This window comes from Pithys albifrons, chromosome 5 (assembly GCF_047495875.1).
Source record: "Pithys albifrons albifrons isolate INPA30051 chromosome 5, PitAlb_v1, whole genome shotgun sequence".
NCBI classification, from domain to species: Eukaryota; Metazoa; Chordata; class Aves; order Passeriformes; family Thamnophilidae; genus Pithys; species Pithys albifrons.
The window spans coordinates 57,733,239-57,755,352 of NC_092462.1; the positions used below are offsets into that span (position 1 = coordinate 57,733,239).

The 22,114-nt window shown below is 39.6% G+C and overlaps 1 protein-coding gene across 2 annotated transcripts in view; it reads left to right on the forward strand.

The window, feature by feature from the left end:
* The window catches only part of PPARGC1A (PPARG coactivator 1 alpha), a 376,608-nt gene extending 367,690 nt beyond the window's left edge, over positions 1-8,918 (forward strand). For both annotated transcript variants that reach the window (XM_071556700.1, XM_071556701.1), the window contains exons 11-13: positions 1,844-1,965; positions 2,318-2,469; positions 5,107-8,918. In XM_071556700.1, the coding sequence (XP_071412801.1) occupies positions 1,844-1,965; positions 2,318-2,469; positions 5,107-5,210 (378 nt within the window). In that variant the 3' untranslated portion in view covers positions 5,211-8,918. The remainder of the gene's footprint in view (positions 1-1,843; positions 1,966-2,317; positions 2,470-5,106) is intronic.
* The last annotated feature ends 13,196 nt before the right edge of the window (positions 8,919-22,114 follow it).

Below are 22,114 nucleotides of genomic sequence, written 5' to 3' on the forward strand. Positions count from 1 at the left end.
GTACCATTAGCCTTTAGGCACCTCCAGGTTATGATAGTCATGAATTCTCAGCAGTCAGTATAGCTCCTTCGGCATTAGGCACCTAAATTCTGCACAAGTCTCAGGTGCCAAAGCTGATGGTTTAAACTGACGTTGCTCCACTGACTGACAGATTTACACCAGCTGAGAATGTGGTAGTGGTTTGATTTATGGGACTAATGTGCAGGTGTGTGAGGGATGAGTGGTAGGGCCAGCAGTGCCAGGGTTCCTCAGACCAGAGGCAATCAGAGGCAGGAAGGCTGAGCACCAAGCCATGTACAGGTGGTGCTTCTTTGCCCTGGTTACCTTAAGATCAGTGTTTTGAAGATCTCTTTTTTTTCCTTTTGCTTTTCTTGCAGATTACTAAATAGCTCTACCTTCAGCAAAGTGTTCATCCTAAAGTTGATGAAGTGACTCTTCCAGGTTTTCCCAGTCTTTCTCTCACTTTGCTCATTTCACTAAGAGAGGAAGGATATGACCATGACCTGATTATTTTAAGTGTATCTGATGCTTTGTTCCAAATGTTGAAAGAACATGCAAATTATACCCTGGCCTGTAAAAATGGGGGACTTCAGTCGGGTATTTTTGTTCTGATAAACCAACAGGCAGTGGTGACCACAAGATACATTTTACTATGCTGCCTTCTCCCCAGGAATATTTATTTTAATAAAAGTCATATATTTGACCCAGTCCTGGTTTCATCTAGGATAGAGTTAGTTTTCTTCTTAGTAGCTGGTACAGGACTGTTTTTTGGATTTAATATGAGCGTAGTGTTGTTAACACATTGTTGTTTTAATTGTTGCTAAGGAGTGCTTACTCTAAATCAAGGGCTTTCCAGTTTTCCACACTCTGCCAGCAAGCAGATGCACAACAAGCAGGGAGAGAGCATGGCCAGGACAGCTGACCTGAACTGGCCAAAGGGATATTCCATACCATATGGCATCATGCCCAGTGTATAAACCAGGGAGAGTTTGCTGGGAGAGGCAGACACTGGTCAAGATACGGATATTGGCCAGTGGGTGGTGAGCAATTCTAGTGTGCAGCACTTGTTCCTCTTGAGTTTTATTCCTCTCTCTCTCCTTTTCATTACAATTATTATTGTATTTTTCTTTGTTTCAGTTATTAAGCTGACCTTTTCTCAACATACAAGTTTTACTTTTTCCTAATTCTCCTCCCCATCCCACCAGGAAGTGGGGAATGTGGCTCTGTGGTACTTAGTTGTTGGCTAGGGTTAAAACATGACAACCTCTAAAAGTTTTCCCTCTATATTAAGGTATGGATTATGGTAGAACAGAACTGCAGAATGAATCAGTTATTGAGTCATCTGGGTTTATAATGTTATGGTTGTAATATATTTTGTTATGTCTGTGGTGCTTTTATGCAATTATTGTGGTACTTTATGCTACTGTGCAACTTAGATGGGTTTTGCTTCGTGTTGTATAGATGGCAAGAGAAAGGCAGGTCCTGGTTTGGAAAAGTTTACAGTACCGAAGGGAAAGTGGTAGAAAGGGTGAAAGGGGAGAAGATGCGGTAGGATACAAAGGGAGCTAACTCTCAGTGTACAGAGAACAGTAACGGCAAGCAGTGAACTCTTCCAGGAGCACACCACGTGTCAAATGTCCTGTCATAAAAATACCATGGATGCTTTCTGGGAGACAACCGTTTCACTTACTTGCAAGATGCAGAAGGTCCTCCACAAGAGACTGTTTCTAAAATTATGCATCCTCTGCACATCTGCGTGTGTGTTTGCATGCATATATGTCTAGGTTCATAGCTGTTACACATTTGTTAAAAATATGCCTTTCCTGTTGCTCTTCATCAACAGGAAGAACGTCGTGTGATTTATCTGGGTAAAATCAGACCTGACACAACCCGAACAGAACTGAGGGACCGTTTTGAAGTTTTTGGTGAAATTGAGGAGTGCACAGTAAATTTGCGGGATGATGGGTAGGAACTTTTGAGATTACTTCTTGTTTGGGAGCTGCCATATGTAAAAAATTATGGCAGTAAGATTACTGGTATGGGAGTTACCAATATAAGTGCTGTGACAGATGACATGCTGAGTTCAAAACCTTATTTATTTTCTTTCATCCTTATTTATTAAGCTTGCTAGTTGAGATTTCCTGTCCCAGAAATAAGTATTTAGCTGCATGACAGGACAATCATGCTGATAAATGGATGCAGTACTTCTGGCATTTCCACTGCTGGGTCTCCTGCAAGTTCACTTTGAGGAAGGGGTTACACTAATGTGTGTTAACTCTCTTCAGCTTTTGTTCACAACTGTATTTTTCAATTTCAGAGACAGCTATGGTTTCATCACCTACCGCTATACTTGTGACGCCTTCGCTGCTCTTGAAAACGGATACACTTTGCGCAGGTCAAACGAACCTGACTTTGAGCTGTACTTCTGTGGACGCAAGCAACTTTGCAAGTCTAACTATGCAGACCTGGGTAGGTATTTTGCTCTGTGTGAATTAAAGTACCTAACTGGAATCTTGTTAGGGTTTGCTTCATTTTTTGTTAACTGCTTATACTGAGTGAATGAAGTGGTTTTCACTCTCTCTAAAAAGTTTAAAAGTCTACTAATCTGAGCTGGCTTCTTTCAAATATTCCAGACCATAAAAATTCTTTTAAAGCCCATTTCCATCATTATCAAAAATAAGTGCCAAATATTCAAGAATACTTTTCCATGTTGAAATGATGGCGCTGCAGAAACCTCCTACATGCTTTACTGTTTATTGCTTTGTTCCAATACCTCATTTATTTATATGAGTGATAAACAGAGGACAAAGTAGGTGCCTCACCCTAAAATCTTGATTAAGATTCTTACTTTGCCATGAGTTCTATTGTAGATGTGTAGAACTTGCCAAGGGCACTTATGAAACGCAATTCATAGTTGCTCAAGTTTGAAAGACAGAAGAGTTTGTGACCAAATCTGACCCTCCAGTCTCAAGTGTGCATACTGGCTGTGCTATCACATTTGGGTCTGTCCAAGTCCTGCCTGGGCAAAAACCTATCGTTCTGTCCTATGCTCTGGGTCAGGGTGTGATGCTTCCCCTTGCAAGAATTTATGAAGATGTTCAAAGTCTTACAGTAGGAAGGCTGATGTGAAGTATATGCATAAAGAGATCACGCAGACTATCAAAACAGCCTCTATAATACTATAATATATGATAAACTCACCTCTTATTTAATTACCTTTTAAAATGTAAAGTATTCATTATATGTTAAACCTTTCCTAATACTTGTGTAAACAGACTAAAGGCATGGGAGATCCTCTTTTCTGAATAACATAGCAAGGCACATTTTGCTGTTGAATCTGTATTAATCAGATATTGTGAGGTTTTTATGAATAAATGACCACAGTCATTAAAATCTCTCATAACCCCGTAACACAGTGCTAATGAAATCTTGTATGTGGTGTCCTCGGCTTTGTACAATGCAGGAAGTGAATACAGATATATTTTTTCTAATGAATTAATGTCTTTTCAAAATGAATTATAAAGATGATACACATCGTTCACAATGAATACTCTATAATTCATTTCAGTGGCTAAACAGATAATGTAAAGCTAAGAAAAGGCAATTGACTGCTGAAGAGATATAGGGTTGATGTTGAAAATATAAAAGGTAGCAAAGCATTTGTTGAAATGTAGGCTGATAAGAACAGTAAAAGCAGATTTAAGTCTTGCCTTAGTTTGACTTATCTTCAGCAATGGAAACCAAGGTCATCTCTGTATTTCAGAAAATCTGGGGTTTAAAATAAGTTGTCTGAAGGGAACCCTCTTGAACATTATTCATCACTGGGAGTGTTCCCTGTCAGGTCTCTCCATAGTGAGTGGGATTCCCAGAGTATCTGTTATCAGACTATTTTTACTTTGTCCTGCTGGTAGCTTGAGCTTCTGTACTTCAGACTGCATTCCCTGCGTTTTGCAGAGTATCTGAGAGAGCAACATAAGGAAATGGCAGGATGAACTTTAAAATTCATGAGCTAGTACCAGGAAGAGAGAATTAATCAGCATTGGGTTGAGTACAGAAGAAAGAAAATACTGAAAACAGTAGTCAGAAGTTTAACATCTCTCCTCTGTGAGAAGATACTGTCTTAACAGAACCTGTAATGAACATTTAATGCACAGTGTGTCTTACAGTGGTAGATGGGGAGTTCTGATTAATTCAACACAAGAAGTGGCAAGAAAAGGGCACTCTTATAAAGGAGCTGTGACACAGGAACTGGGAAGAGTCAGTGTTAAGCAGGGTTCACTCCAAAACAAAATTCAGTGCTTGCAGCCTTGTCAGTAATTGCTGTACTGGAGCTTTGTGGTCACAAATGTACAATCCCTCCCCTGTGCTAGGGACATAGTGACATCTGTGTCTAAGCAACTGGCAAAGCTGGAGCAGATATCACAGGTCACAGGAGCTGGACCGTTGTTGCTGCTATGGCTTATCATGTTTGATGCCCAGCTGCTCCTGCAGTCATGCAGAGGGCCTGCCCAGAATTGCTCACACTAAACAAGCAAACTGCAAGAAATGAGGGGAAGCAAAACCAGAGATTCCAGGAGATGTACTGACTTGCACAAGACCCCGAGGCAGGGCAGGCAGAAGTACCTGTGCCCTCTGTGCACTGCTCGCAGACTGCCCTGGCTTTCTTCAGAACTGTCCCCCTATTACCTTTCTCAGGAGAATTAAATCTTGTATATTGCATGTTGAGAAACAGGTGTTCCAAGGCAATGGTGAAGTTTTGGGTAAGGCTTATGCCAAGATTGTCTGGACTACTATGAGACCTATACAAAGCAGTGTGTCAGTGCTCAGGTCCTTGAGGAAACTGTTTTGAGTTAACCTGTTCTAGATGTACATGCAATTAATGGTTCTCCCACACTGCTGTACTCCTTTTGTTAAGTCCCGTTTCTTTACAGAAATCTCTGTTCATGACTAAAGCTTCTTTGGTGATCATTTCTATGCTTTTATCATCCCATAAAGTTGTGGTTGGAAGTGTTTCTTCAGTGCCTTGTTTCTACCAATGTACAGAGAAAATAAGTACTCACTAGTGGTTGTTGCCTCTTACCTAAACCTGCATCCTTTGGGTTTCAGATTCAAACTCTGATGATTTTGATCCTGCTTCCACTAAAAGCAAGTATGACTCCATGGATTTTGATAGTTTACTTAAAGAGGCACAGCGGAGCCTGCGTAGGTAACATGCATGTCATCCGAAGAAAACCAAGGGATGGCGAATACCTCACGGACATCATGTCCTTCAATAATGGACAACTAAAAAGTCGTACTTAGGAATTTCTCCTACTTTACACTCTCTGTTCAAAACCATGGTTTACATGAACACAGCTGCTCGACGAGTGGTGGGGCAGGATGGCTGTCCAGTAAGCACACGCATGTCCATGGGTGTCAGCTTTGCTTTCACGGGGATCGGTGGCGGGGGAGCCGGGTGTTCCTTGTGAGTTCAGTGCAAATCACGAGACATGGCAGCAGTTCCACAGAGATACACGTACAACGATGAACTGCAAAATCTGTACATATTGCATTTTAACAAAAAAGAACAAAAACAAACAGAAAAGAACCCCAATGTGAGACCTATGGCTGCTGATGTCTGGGAATCAGAGACTGCTGTTTTGTTGGTTTTTTTTAAAGAAGCTTCTTCTCACAACACAGTGATAATATGACAATCCAGAAGAAACCACAGCTCCCAGAAGCCTACAATCTGTTTTAGCTTTGTTTTAAGATTGATCATTTTTTTGGCTGGTTTTTTTTTGTGAGTTTTTTTTTTAGTCCTTGCAGAAAAGAAAATGAAAGGCTCAAGCTTCCCTAACATTTTGAAGTTTCATCTTTTAATTCTGACACCCATGTAAATGTCTACAACATTGATCTTCCACAGCAAAATTTTCAAAGCCTTGTTAATGGTCAAATGTGCAGCTTGTTCAGCGATTTATTATAATGAGCGGACGTGGTGTTACATTATTAATGAGAGTTGGATGTAACTATCTGGGTGTGTGCGCAGATAGTTTATTTGCTACATTCTCTAAAGTAGTTGAGTATTTACAAATGTTAAATGGAGTATTTTTATTTATGTACATACTGTATGACAATGTTCTTTTTTGTTACAGCTATGCACTGTAAATGCAGCCTTCTTTTCAAAAAACTGCTGATTTTTTCTTAATCAAGAATACTCAAATGTAACTATAGGAGGTGAAACAGTTATTGTACACTAACATATGTAGAAAGCTGAACTTATGCTTATATATATTTGATTGTAAAAGAAAGATAAAACTGTGGGTGCGCGTGTGAGTGTGTGTCTGTGTGCGTGTGTGTATCTGAGTGCAAAAATCCATTACACACATTCATCCCTTCTTTGGTGAGCTTAAATAAGAATTTTATCAAGAATTATCCTAGCCCAAAAGGTATTAACCATTTCTGCAGTATTTTTCCACATTTTTCTCATTGCTTGATTTTCTTTTGCAGTTTTATACACTGAATTTGTTAGGGGAATGAAATTTTCTCATCTAAATTTTTCTAGGAGATACCATAATTTTATGTAAAGTCTCTCAAGGGTAATCATTAAGAAATGTTTTTATTTTATGTATCAACAGTAGTTTTGAAACTAGAGATCAAAAATCTTTTTAAAATGCTATTTTGTTTTAATTTTTTGTGATTTTAATTTGATAAAAATATGCTGAGGTACTAAGTACAGTATGGTTTTTACAGTAATTCTGTGTCTAAACACTGTTCTTGAAGCCAGTAATCTTTTCATTGGCAGAGTTTAATGATGGTATTTATCTATATTTTTTACAGTTATGCATCCTGTATAAATACCAATCCTTCATTCCTTTGTTTACTAAAGAGACATATTTATCAGTTACAATTATCCTATTTATTATAAATTATGAGATGACTAAAAGAATAAAAAGGCCAGTGGAAATTTTATACCTAGGATGCATGATGGTTGTCAGTTTGGAGTAAGCAAGTGCTTCATTTGGAAATCCGCTTTTGCAGGAGTAGTGGGTTGTTTGGGTTTTTTTTCCTTTTTTCACAATGCACTAGCATGGCCTCACATATTCCCATGACATTGTTGCTGATGATACTGCTTCTCTTAAATTAAATAGAAACTTCAGGAAGGAAAAAAACCACAAGAGTAAACTATTGCTATTCTGATCATCAGAATTTCATCTGAACTCAGAGTCTCTAGACTCAATCAGCAAAGTTTGGAATTTGCTTGTGAATGTATAGATTTGTTATTCTATTACTGTTTGGCATTCATGACTCTTCTTAAAGGTATGGCACACCTAACTATTTAATCTACTTTCCTACTCCAAATCGTAGAAAACTGATTCCACCCCCACGCCAGTGCAGTTGATTTTGATGGCTGCATTCATTTTATCACCAGCATATTGTGTTCCGAGAGATTCCGCTGTCTGTCCTGTCGGATGCTTGCTTGATTTTTTGGCTTCTTATTTCTCAGTAGATAGATAGCAATAAAACAAAAAAGAAAAGAACTTTTCTGAAGGTTCTGTGTTACAAATGTAACATTGTTTAATCTGCATAATTCTTGTTGTTGCTCTGTAGGTTAAAAATGCAGGTATTTTAACTTTGTGTGAATGCCAAACTAAAAGTTTACAATTTTCCTTTCTGGATTTTGAGTATCTTCTGTTGTAAAGAAAAATATTAAAAGCAATAAATTATTTTTAAGAAATCAATATTTAGTACATCATATTATGTGTTCAAGGACCAGATGCATTACCTATTTTGCCTTTACATTTCTGTGATTGAATTTTAAAACACTCTCTTTTGCTCTAGATTGCTGACATTAATAAATTGGTGTGGGGCTTGTTGGGGGGGTTATTTATTTTTCACTAAGCAGGCATAATGACATGAGCTGATTTTTTTTTTCACTGGCCTGGCAAACATTCTCATCTTGAAGATGGCTTTCCTCTGTGGATTTGCAAATTACATATAAAATAATAGAGCTAGGATTGCTGAGTAAAGTTGTTTGGATCCTTCATAGACACCATAGTAAGAAACCCATCAGAATATAATCTTGGTGTTTCCTTTTCTTTTTTTCTTCCCCAAGAGCATTTCAAATTAGCACATACCACATTGTCACTGGAGGCAAATTGCAGCATAGCTCTGTGTGTCTTTTAGATGAAGATTGTACTGTTGCTTTCATGCTGTGGTAAGTACCACATCCACAATACAGGTAACAGAACTAGTACTTAGAAACTGTGGTCCTGCCTAGAGCTGTAACAAGGTAATTCCTACAGAATGGAAAATGGTCGAAATACTAATCCAAACAGATGGATTCTAAAGTTGAAGAAAAATAGCTGAGATAGACTACTCTGAAAAGCAGGTGGGCTGCCCATCACCAAGAGCAGGACTGAGAGGAAAGCTTGTGCCTGTGGGGTATATAGTACTTGGGTCAGTTGAAAAAAAAACCAAACACAAAATAACCACACGTTCTTATCATCCCTTTAGATGTAAACTTACAGTAGGTAATGATTATGTGTCCTTTTTGATGGCTGTAATGAGAACTTCAATCACTGTAGTATAAGATCTGATCTATAAATGACCTAGAATAGCCATGTAATATAATGTGATTATTCTAGATTTGTACCTATGTGACAGACATTTTCAATAATGTGAACCACTGACCTGATGGAGCTACTGTAAGATTTGTACAGTACAGGTGAACTTGTAAAGCTATTGGTTGGACTATGCTGAACAGGGAAAGTGATATACTAGTTAAGCCCAAGCAGGGCTATTTTCCACCTGCCAATTCTACATGTACTTTTGTGGATTAAGTCATTGTATGAAAATTCCTGTGATTTTTTTTTTCTTTTTTTTAATGTGCAGTACACATCAGCCTCACTGAGCAAATAAAGGGAAACGAATGTTTCAAATTCATTTCTGTTTCTCTTTTTTATCACAGGTGACAGGTTTTTTTCCCCCCACAACTGCTTGTGTACTGGGTTTTCTGTTACTTATTAGTGGTTGTAATTGATTTGAGATAGGAATCCAGAGCACACCTGCATTACTGTACTTTGGGCAGGGGACAGCACCACCAGTTTTAATACATTTAATGGTAAAAAGATGCTACATGCCTTTCTGCCATGAGTGCCCACGGCTGTTGAAGAACCAGCATAAACCGTATAGGGAAACTTTTGAAAAATCCTTATTGGAGTTTAAGAATTGATGGTTCACATTAGGAAGGGGTGGACAATGTAAGGCCTTTTCTATCTGGTCATACTTGGATCCAAGTTGTGCAGATAGTAGGGACTGAGTGCAAAATGGTTGGCATCTTCCATCCTGAGGTGATAAATACCTGTACTAGAAGAAAGCATGTCATGAGAGTCCTTTAGCAGCCTCTCTGTCTCCATAGAAAGACTTGGAGGACCAGACGGGTAAGTGTCTGGAAAGTATTGATTTTCTGAATCCTTTGTGGATGGTACAGCGTGGTGGGTTTTTACACCAGCGTTGCCACTGGGCAGGCAACAGATAAACCTGGGGATGGCAAAGGGTATTCACAACCCCCTCTTTTACATGCACAGGAAAAGGGGAAGAAACTGCTTTTTGGTTTGCCCAGGGTTCATTCACCTGCAGCCAATTTATGGCTGTAAGCCTATCCTGTTGTGTCGCCAGCCATCTCTGGGGTAACAGCACAACACTGTGACCATGCCTTCTCCTGTGATGTGTACCTCAGCAGGTTATCCAGGCCGTGGTGCGAGGAGCAGTGCAGGGCAGCCTGACTGTGGTCTCTTAAGTACAGGGCTACTGAATTCTCTTGTAAAAGTTGCCTTTCTCAAGATGACTAGCCTGCGCATCACCTCTGTTCGTAACATTGTGTTTAATTTATGCAGTGTTTAGCTTTTGCATTTTTACCATTTGCTAATCCAAACAGTTGTGCTTGGTTCTCACAAGGGTGGTAGAGCAAAGTTCCTCACTGTGTGGGATTTGCATTGTTGACTCACTGCTCCTGATCAAATTAATGCTCAAAACGTAGTCAACCGAATCATTCCTGATGTACTTCATCAGTCTTGCTGCTCTTCCAAAAGGCATGAGTTTAGCCCAGTATTTCTCCTTTTTAATTTCATTTTATTTGTTTTTAATTTTTATTTTAATTTCTCCTTTTTAATTTTATTTGTTTATTCATTTCTTATTTTTGCATAGCACCTTGATGCTTGCAAAAAAAAAAAAGGCACTCTAGTAGATTTCCACAATACTATTCTTCTTGCCTTCCATCTCCTCGTTTTACATTATTAAGGTTTATTGCATAAAATCAGGCCCTTCCATTGCCTATTATCCTGGTTCACCATTTTTCCCCATGGTGAATGCTGCTAGCTGAGCACCTGAAATCAGAATCGGGCACCTCAATGAGTGGCCTGATTTTCAGAAACGCTGAGCATTTCACAGCTCCCATCGACTTCAATTAGACCTGCTGGCTTTCAGCACTTTTAAAATCAAGCCACATATTTAGAGCCCAAATTCAGCACAGCATTTACATTTATGCTTAAGTCTGTCCTGATTCAGCAAAGCACTTAAGCATGAGTGGTTTTAGATCCATTGAAGTCAAGTGCTCGGCTGCTTTGAATAAAAATAGACTCCTGGATTGGGGCCTAAGAATCCAAATACAGACACCAACACCTAATTTTAGGCTCCATTTGGAAAACTCTCTCTTCTACCACCTTTAACCTTTAATGCTTACAGAATACACAAAAATGCCTGTCAGGTTGTAAGGGGAAGAGAGGAAGGGTTAGGGAAGAGAAGTAGAAGCAATGGACAAAATTCTTCCTTGTGGAAAATGTTTTGAAAATTTTGAATCCAACTCTTGCAAGATGCCTTGATTAATTGCTATTATTTCATGTTGCACTTCCAGAATCTCATTCAAGATTAATGTGCAGTTATTCTATTGTCCTTCACCATTAATTAATAAACTGCTATATTAAACTTTAACCAATGCCAACTTCTCCTGCTTTTTCACGAATCACATTCTCACCATTGATATTCCATGTTCACAAGCAAACTAATCTATAAATCAATTTCCTCTACTTTATCAAACAGCAGAAAGTAATAAAGAAGGTCACAAATAGTACAGCAGTTCCTTGGAGGTTTGTAACATCATAATTTAAAGCTCAGAAAGATTGAATCAAAAGTTGAATTAATCCCTAAGGGAAAAGATTCTATATAGATTCTATTGATAGACATAGGGCAGCCTGTCTTCATTGAGAGCTGGTGTATTTGTTAATACTTCAGGGCAAAGGAGACTAGTCTTCTCAGCAAAGAAGAAAATGAAATCCTCTGTGAGAGGAAGGGAGTATGTCCTCTGTGCTTCCCATTGCTGTGCTCTCCTAACACTGCTCTGCTGGGAAAAAGAGAAAGCCAACTCATCCTTTGCTGCACGATGTGCTCTGCTGAACGGCTGGTGCCTGTGCAAAGCAATTATGGAAACTGAATGGAATACATGTATAAATTTTAAATGTTGCACTTGATCGCTGTAATTCCTGAACCAGTGCTTTTATTGTTTGACAATAAAAGCCAAAATCTTAGCAGCCTATGAACCCAAAGCAAAGTGAAGGGTTGTTTTTTTCAGTGACAAATTTTGGTGAAGTTACAAATATTACTCTGCAGCTGGAAACTTACTCCTCAAAACATGTTTAGCTTTTGAAGTTCCTTGAATTATTGCAGCTTCCTTTCAACATGCTTCTGGAATCACAGTTTTTTGCAAAGGCATTTCTCATTTTCTTTTATAAAAAAAACCTATAACCTTAATGACTGGACCTGATGAATTAAACTCTTCCAAATTCAAGTGGAATTAATGGGGAGAAAATGGGAGAAATAATTTTTAAAAAAATTACTAATGGGCTCAATTGAAAAAGTTACCTACACAGGTGTGGTAAACAGTGAGATCTGCAATGAAATGTACCTTTTTGGAATGTATGCATGATGAAGTACAAGATGATAGAAGGATTTGTGCTTGAATACTGACTATTTTCTTGTGGTATTTGCTAATGGAGAGGAGTTGAACTGCCCTGTGATGAAGGCAACTGAACAGAAAATAGGCACAAATCCAGCCTCTCCAAAATTGGTGACTAAACTCCAACCCTCGTCAGCCTTTTGCACTAACCCTGGCTTGTGTAAATAATGGACAGTGATCAAATGTAAATAATCTCATGTGCCTTACTTGCGTCATGACAGATTGTCCGCCAGATGTAATGTAAATGAAAGCCAAAGCTAAGTATGAAGAAAAATTTGTCCTGAAGAGCAAAGATGTAAGTTGCTGTTAGGACTCTGAATCAAATAAAATACTTGCTACAGTTTATTTTTGACAATGTGCATTTCATTCTCTGTTAAATTAGTACTTGATAAAGTAAGAACATTATTGCAGCCATGAAGTTACTGCACTATACCTTCAAGAAATCTTCTCGTTCTCAGATTATTGACTTTGGCATTATGTAAAACACACACTGGTGGTGCCTTATAGTAATATTTTGCTACTGCCTTTCCAACTTGGCCCTATGCTTGTTTATGCAATGTGTTGGCAGTAAATTTATTTTAAAATAATAAAAATCAGCCACACACTTGAAAACTTAACGGAGTGCTTTTGGGTTTTAACCATTTAGTGGTGCAGTACTACAGCTAACTCTAGTTTTCTATTATTTGAATAATTTATTGTCATAGCTAAACATGCCCTGAGTTATACACTCCTGCCAGCAGCATGGAGTGGTGAGTGCTGTTGCTGAATAATGATTAATTACTCGCCCTTCTGAAGGAGCCTAGTTCTGTAAACTGGTCACACAGCATGTTATGTGGATTGTGTCTGCTATACAAAAGGTTACTTGCAATCACATAATGAGACATAATGATGCACATCACAACAATTCTTTGGTACAATCTGCACACAATAGAATTTAGATAGAAACCCATTTATTTATGTACCTTGTTTGCCAGAGGGTACAAAACGTCACTGCATTGCTGAAGTGCTGCCATTGCTCATTCTGCCATGCTGATATTTTGAGTGAAAACAGTGTGATGTCTTCAGGAACCTCCAGCCACAGCTTCACACAGTTGCCCTGTGACAACCTGCTGACATACTCTTGGGAGGGACTTGGATTCCACAAGGTAAGGGCTATATGAATGGAATGGTTTGCTGATACCTGTCCAAACTCTTGGTGAGAAGTTGGGATGCAGTTCTTCCCTGCAAGGTGAGGAGTTCACTTGAAATATGGCATGGGCATCCCTGCATGTGCTCATACCTGTTTGACCTAGGAAGGGTGAGCAGGGAATCAAAATGTTGCCATACTGTACTTCATTGTGTGGTCAAAAGAAGAAGGGAATTCAGAAGTACTGTTCTAAAACCTAAAACTTAAGCTTTTCTGAACCTTAGGGAAGAAGAGATCTAGTTGTTCTCAGCTCCTGCTTCTGGAAAACAAGTGCTTGGCCACGGCTGTCCCAGGGGCTTGGGACCCCTGCTGAAAGCACTGCTGGCAGATCAGTGATGTCTCTAGTCCTGCCTGTTCTCAGCCAGAGTAATTTGGCTGTCCAGTCAGGACCTCTACAGTACTTTTATGTTGCCTGTGTGGCACTAAGGCCCTGATGGTAAAGCTTTTCAGCTAAGCTGCAGAAGTTCAAGGTTCTAGAGATGTGACATGGGGCTTGGAAGGTTTTCTGCTGTGGAGAGGCTGGGAAGGCCTGAATGTGTATCTCTGCCTTCCAAAAACATGGCAAAGCTGGCTGCAGCAGCCCATGCCACCTTCTTGCCCTGTGCAGTGACCTGAATTGCCCAGTAGCCCCAGAAAAAGCTCTGCCTTTATCTGCTCAGGTAGGATGGTTTGGACACAGGAGCTGCGTTTGAGGAACTGCAACGCCACATGTGTAGTTTGAGAACCGTGCTTTGGGTGCTCCTGTGCTACTGTTGTGTTTAACAGTGTTCAGGAGCATCTTGACATCCTTTAGTTGAACTGCTCATTTTGTCCACTGTTGTCTTAAGAAGGACAAAATGTTACGGTATCATGGCACAAGAGTATCACTGTAGTAGAAGATTAGGTCTCCTATAAAACGTGTGTTTTCCTGTAAATGAGGTGGACTTTGCTTATATGGTACAAGTTTCTACTCCGTACATGTGGCAATCAATAAATTGTGACCAAATCATCAGGAATCTCTCATGCAATTACATACTTACATGAGGGTAGAGAAGGTTGGGGGTAAGACCAGCAAATGGCACCGTGCCACTACCAGTGTAGCTGATATTCCTCTCAACATTTCCACAGCCTTTAGCTTTGCCTGCTTGCAAGGTCACAGCCTCAGCCACCACTTTGCCCTCCAATACATGACAGTTATGCAAACCATGATGGAGTGCTATGCGCCCTTTCAGTGAGCACAAGGCAACCATGAGACACTTGTGGGCTTCCAGGGGCCTGGAGGAATGCACTGGCACCCTGGCAGGAGGGTGGCCATAGCATCATGGGGGACACTGTTTGTGTAATGGCTGTTCTACACCAAGTCAGCAGCTGGAATAATTCTGCAGCTAACAAATATCATTTTTCTTCCACAAATAGCTCCTTGAGTGGTAGATCATGTGCAGGCTCATTTACTGTAGCACAATCCTGTGCTGATCCTCTGATTTGTAATAATCTCTCTGAGGTGGCTCTGTGGCAGTGATAGTGTCTCTGCCTCTGCCTCTTCCCTTGATTTCATGAAAGCAACATGTTCAAAAGACAATGGGGAATGAGAGTCAGGGGGAAACAACACAGACTGGAGAATCATAGAGGCAATGGGACCATAGTGGAAACAGCAGAAGGAGGCAGAATCACCTGAGTCTTATCCCTTCCAGAAATGAGGGGAAAAAGTCCTGGTGGAATCCTTCACTTTGATGGCTCAATAGTATTAGTATTATTTCCTAGCCACCCAGATGTCATTCGTCTAACAAATACAGTGTCAGTAGTTTCAGATTTGGACTTTTGCATATTTGCAACTGGGCAACTGTAGTGAGATTTATGTGAAAACCTTAACAAGAGTAGACAGAATGGACATGAAGCATTGAGCATGAAGCCTCACAGCTCTGAAGCTGTACAGAGAGTCATATCAGACATATATCACAGTCCTACCAGCTCTTGCTTGTGCCGTTACTAAGCTGTTGACATTGTATGAAAGCTGATATATAACTGAAGAATCTATATATTAATTTAAAAATGTAAAATCATAGCAATAATAAGACTGCTCTGTAGTGAGCCTCCTAGAATGCCTCTTCCTAGCAGAAGGAGCTGTGCAGATAGCTATTCATGCTTTTATTCCAAATCTCATGAACTGGTCTTGCTCAACAATGTTGGATCTGATGAAATTGGATGAGGTTAAGCTGCCTCAAATAGCTGCTGACTGGCAGTTTTTTTCCCTCACTTGCTCAACAATGCCAGACTCACTGTATGTCTGGGAGGCAAAGAATACAGTTAGACTAGACAAATGGAATAGGAACCAACAACAAAGTGAATCCTGCAGTGTCATATCCATTTTTTATTCACATAGCACATAAATCTCATCCAAGTTCATGGGAGAACTTTTGCATCCCCTTAAACTCCCATTTATTCTCCATCCCTCTCATTCTTCGCACTATTAAGAAATGGATTTCTTTTCTGATAACTACTCTTCCTCATGGTGCAAATAGCAATGGAACATTTATACTCTAAGTAATAAAGAGATGATTCACATCTTAATATGAGACTGGAGATTATTCTGACTTATTTGTGTTTACTGCATCTAACACACAGATGCTATTCTCACTTTCTAATAGAAATGTTAATTATGTGATTTCATTATTCTTATTTAGCTTTAGGATTGGAATTTTTTTCTTTGCCCCAATGTGCATGGGACAGTCCTACAAGACAGGAAATTAGTAAGTTCAGCACTCCAAAATGTTAAAGGCAGAGAAAAAGAAAGGTTTAATTGGACAGGACAATAATCTGAAGTTCTGTGGAAAATGCAGAGTAATACAGTGCATGGAAATCCAACTGTTATTATGCTGGTTAGTTGAGTAACTAGGCAAATCACTCATAGCTTTGGGTGATAATGAGAACATAGTGAAGCAGGGGTATGGTTGACACCAGTTTATGTCTTTTGCCACAGAAAGGTAATGTCAATTCAAGCAGCTCTGAATATGTGAAAGTGGATTGTCAAGCCCTGTTACAGTGACTTTCCTTGGGAGAACAGGAAATGTTTTCTTTTTCTCCTGCTTATATCTGTCTTTATTACATTAAACTGCCAAGGGCAGTATTTGGCCCTTGGAAGTATTTATTTCTTGTGTACAGAGAAACACTGAACAATATTTTCATTGTTCCATTTTGCTCACACAGGTTCAGGTAATGCCAAGGAAAATATTCCTTTGGTCAAACTGAAAGTCATACGGATCTTTGGTTCCTTTACCATGGTTGTAAGATTTGTTTAACCTTTAACCTTTTAAGGTATGTTTAACCTTCAAAAACCTTCTGTGATGCCTGTTATTCAGCCAACTTATGCATATGCCTGCATACATACCAAATAAGCATGATTAAATATGCATATATACATATTATCACCCTGATACATAAAATAGGTATTGCATGTAGATGCCTCATCTGGGATTTGTCTCCAATAAATTCATCTGTTACAATAAAGCATAAACAGCAATAATGGTTTTCTCTCCAAACAAGGCCATAGGCTGTATCTACATCCTTATGTTGGGCAAGAATTACTTCCTGCGGGCCAGCAGGAAGCTCTGATCCCACTTGCACCCTGGCTGACATATCGCAAAAAGCCTTCCTGACTGGGTCACTGTCATAAGTGGAGTCAAAGGGAATACCTTCTGCTCCATTGTCATGGCAACTCACTGGTGTCCACAGCATTGTTGGTGAACTTGTAATTCCTGATTAACTCTTGGTAATTTGAGCATTTCTAATTATTCATCTTGAATCAGTTTTCTACAGTTTTGCAGTTACAGTAACTGAATTCAGGGCTGCCTAAGAAAGAAATAATTGTTCCTTAAAATGTTGTTTAGAAACAGATTTGTGTGCTGTATAACCTGTTAGTCGTGGGTAGACTGAGACCCTCAGATTTTAACCCAATAAGGCCATGAACAGCTAAAATGTAGAAAGCAGCAGTGCTTGTTTTTTGCTCACAGTGAAATAGCATTTATTGAGGTCACTCTGCAGACATCCTTAGTTCCCAAGACTGTAGAGTCCAAAGCTCTTCCACACCACCTTGGCTTCTTTCTAGGAATGAAAACCAGCCTGGGGATCTAAAGAGTCCTGGTCTTGACATGACGCTGGCATTATCAGGGGCTACTTCAACATGAAGGAAATCATAATTTCCTTAAATCTGTTTAGTAGGTTGACCCTGGCTGGATGCCACATGCCCACCAAAGCCTCTGCAAATGGACAGGGGAGTAAAAATATAATGTAGGGTTCATGAGTTAAGGACCAAGAGAGATCACTCACTGATCACTGTCACAGGCAAAACAGAGTCAAAGTGAGGACATTAATTAAATTTATTACTAACAAAATCAGAGCAGGCTAATGAGAAGTAAAATAAATCTTAAAAACACCTTCCTTCCACCCCTCCCTCCTTCCCAGGTTCTGCCTCCTCCTCCACAGCTGTGCAGGGAGATGGGAAATGAGTGTTATGGTCCATTCATCACAAGTTGTTTCTGGTGCTCGGGTACAGGAGTCCTTCTCTCCACCCAGCACAGGGTCCCTCCCAAGGGAGACAGTCCTCCATGACCTTCTCCAACATGAGCCCATCCCACGGGCAACAGTTCTTCATAAACTGCAGCACCGTGGGTCACTTTTCCACAGGGTGCAGTCCTTCAGGAACAAGCTGCTCCAGTGTGAGTCCCCCCCAGGGCCACAAGTCCTACAGGAAACCTGCTCCAGTGTGGGGTCTTCTCCCCACAGGTCTGCAGGTCCCTGCCAGAACTCTGCTCCAACAAGGGCCTCCCAAAGGGGAGGCCTCCTTTGGGCATCCCCTTCCACCTCTGACCTTGCTGTCTGCAGAGCTGTTCCTCTCACATGTTCTCACTCTGCTCTTTTCTGGCTGCAATTTTCATTTGCTCATTAACTTTTTTTCCTTCCTAACTATGCTGTCACAGAGGTGTTACTGTCATTCCTGATGAGCTCGGCCTTGGCCAGCAGCGAGTCTATCCTGGAACTGGCTGACACTGGCTCTGACAGACATGTGGGATGCTTCTGGCAGCTTCTCACAGAAACCAGCCTTGTATCTCCCCTGCTACCAAAACCTGGCTACACAAACCCAGTCCAGTCTGGGATGGTGTATCAGCCAGTCCAAGATATGCAAACTGGTAATAGATACCTTTAGCTAACCAACTCCTATGAACCCCTACCTCCATTTATACAGGACCATGTCTACCAACTGAACAAGGATTTAATTTTCCCCCCCATTTTCACATGCTTATTCTGTGATTAAATTTATACCTGGCTGCACTATTTTAAATGACATTTCCAGTCCTTGGTCATAAACTAGGACAATGTCTCTTTCAACTCATTCAGTTCACACTGAATTCACAGTAATGACACTGTAAGGATTTGTTTCAGCTCCTGTATTTAAGAATGCAAGTGTTTATTTGTTTATTTATTACAGCTTACTTTGCTACTTTTCAATAGCATCTCCAAACTGAAATAGTTCACATAAGATGCAACAACACCAGGTGGCTTCTCAACGCTGACTCCCCAGGTCACCTCAAACCACTACAGCTTTGCAGAAAATGGTGGGAGCATGTTGGCTTCTGCAGGGGCACCCAGGACACCCACACCGACAGTTACTCTAAAGTCTGAATTTTGTACTATGTCACTTACGGGCTCAGCATTGAAAATTCCCAGTCTGTTTTTGGGTGTTACTACCATGATTCTTCAAAGGGAAGAGGCAAAATATCTCACTTTCTATTTGCAACTTGTGGCACTATCATATTTGCTTAATAAAGCCTATCTACTTCTATTTAAGAAATATTTTTATTCGGATGTGTAAAGGGAGATAATTGCTCAGTTCTACTGATTGTCTATTATTAAGGGAAAAAGTATTTAAAGATTTGAAGATACCCCTGTTGCACCCTTCAATGCCTTTACAATCTCTTCCTTGTTTTTTATCACTTCAGCATTGCACTTGATTTCCTTTAGCTTTTGATGAAATCACCTCCTTGATGAAATCACTAAAAAACCAGGCTCTGGAAAAGTGCTTTATCTGAGATCCCAAAGGCAAGTTTGTTTCAAAGATGTTCATGCTTTACAGTCTACATATTTTGACACCTGTGGTGATACTACAAGATCTCAGCAGATACTCACGTTGTTTTTCCAGGCTTTGGGTTACTTTGCTAGACATATGCTCCTTTGTGAATTAAGTACTTTTTGAGGATAAAATGTTCATCAAAAGTCTTCAGAGTTACAATATCATCATTTTCATCATATTACTTTGAAAACAATAATTTATGTAATTTTTTTAAAACATACTTTCCTAGGGCATATGTAAGAAAGGTCTTTTCCTGCCTCCTTGTTGAACTTCAGAGCAAGCATGTAATGGGACAGAGAAGAACCTTCAGCCAGCTCATTTGCATGGATATCTAAAATTAAAAACATTTTCTGGATTATTTTTTGGCATCCTTTTGCGTTCATACATTGTTTTACTTTCTCTCTCTTTGTACTCTCCTTATTATGCAGTGCTCCCTTCCAACAATATGTAGACAAAATGCAGATATATAAATGGAGGCAATTAGCAAAGTAAATAAGTATAAAACTGCTGGTGTCTAGTGGTGCATACTAACAGTATAGAAATATATATACACACACGTACATGTATGTAAACATGTGCATATGTGTGTATTTATCTGTACACTGAAAATATTCCCAGCTTGAACAGGGAGAGCAAATTCTGGAAGGACCTGCCTAATACCTTTCACAGGAACAACCCCAGTTGATCTTTGAGGATGGTCTGATAGATATGAATTGTTACCAGCATTATGCTATTAGAGAAATAGGGCTACTTTGGCAAAAACTGAATCTATTCAGTCATAAACACTACAGCTAAGTTGATTCAGAGTTTATCTAAAAAAGCCCAGCATGTTTGGTGTAAAAGGAAAGGCAGAATTTTAATTTGGATGACAATTGTTTTTCAACAATGCTAATTTGTACTAAACATTCTGATTTACATAAGGAAACAAAGGCCAAATATTAGGCCAAGGAGCACAATCAAAACTTGGGTTCAGTTATGGGGGAAAACAGGTTGCTTGAACACAATTTTTTAACACAACATTTTCAGCTTTTGCCAGCTTTCAGTCCCCAAACATTGTCCTGTGGAAGTGTGGGCACCTCTGTTATTAAGCATAACCCAGTACATGAATATTTGCTTTCCTTTTTTGTCTTCACAGATCTGGTGAAAGTAACTTGAGAGGTTCCTGGACCACAAGCTGAGAAAACTTGCAGTGTTCTCTCTGCTCATTCCTCCCTCATTTTCTCCCTGTCTTTGGTCTCCTCTGTGACATCCATCTCCATCTTTGGGGTCACAAGTGCTTCTTATTAATCCTGGAATTTGCCTAGATTTAGCTACAGGTACTTTGCTGCTCTCATCTAATGCCCCTCTTTTGACCCATCTTGTAATGCAGTTCCAGATGGAGCAGGTGGAGTTATTTCTCCTGAAGAATGGACAGATTCTGCAGTCTGGTCCAATTTAGGTCACTGCTCCTGGATCAGGCAACTTCTGGGTTAATTTTGTGCCTTAAGCTGAGAATTTATACCACTGATGGATAAAAATGTACACCATAAGCCTGTATATTTTGGTGTATTTGTGTTGACAGTTATGCAAAGTCTCCCCAAAAGATGGACACATAGGACTCTGCTCCTCCCCAGCCCTGCACCTCCAGCTACCACAAGCCCTACTGCTCTCAGGCCCATGGTCAAAACTGATGCCTAAAGGCAGCCCATCAACAGATTTCTAAACCTACCTCTTCCCAGAACAAACAACAAACCCAAATAAACAACAAACAAACAAACAACCTAAGGAAAAAAAGAAGGAAAAAAGTTCTTTTTCCTCAACTGTTTTTGAGTGTTTGGTATAGTAAAACTGGAAGTCTGGAGGAGATAAACTGAGAGCCAGCTATTATCTCAATGAAACCATTTTTTAAAAATTAATGAGAAGAGAAAGTATCTTTAAAGCAGTATCTAAAATTAGGTTACTGCCATTTCAGTTAAGTTCATCAAAATGCAACCTGCACTAATACCTATTCACAATAAAGTTGTCTAATTCATTTTCTTGAATTAAAGTTGCCTGATTCATTTTCTTGAATTAAGAAGCTCTAATTCCTACATATTTAATTTATCAGTTTTGGCAGTGAATTAAGGATATATGTGATATAATCCTGATTTTCCAAGCTTATTTTCTAGAAATCTGAGTTTACCCTGCATAATTTATTATAATTATATTGCATCTTCACAACATTCCATCATTGTCACCTATTAACATACTATCTGAAAGCCTAGAGTATACAGAACTTTCAAATGTGGTAAAAGTATTGGTTCCTTTTTTACCAAAATATACTCTCATTTGAAGGGATGACTGGCTATACACTTCCTGAGTGAATAGCCTGTACATTGGCTGTAGTCCACCCCATCTCAGCTGTACAAGAACTTGTCTAGTTGGGTTCCAAGGCTTGCCCACATTCAGTGGACTTTTTGTGCTGTAACCCAACCTTTATAGTCCATGCAGCTTTCACAGTGCTTAGGATGGAACGGTTGTCACTTGAGGTGCTGATTTCTCTTCAATGACTATGTAAGAAAGACAGAGGCTGATTTAAAGGCCTAAAATTTGGATGGATGAAATCAGATATAATGACACCTGCTCTTGGGGTGTACCACACCTTAGTCTCTAGCAATATCTGTTCTTGTCATTAGCTAAAGTGAAGAACACATGCTCATTTATTCAATAAACATATATATGAGTCCTCTATGTGCTGAATAAATAGCACTTAATAGCTTGCCTGTTCTTAAAGAAGTAAAGTATGTTGAATTTGGGTAAGCAGAGTCCCAGTGAAGAGCATTACTCTTTCTCATTCTTCCCAGTATCTCAGAGGACG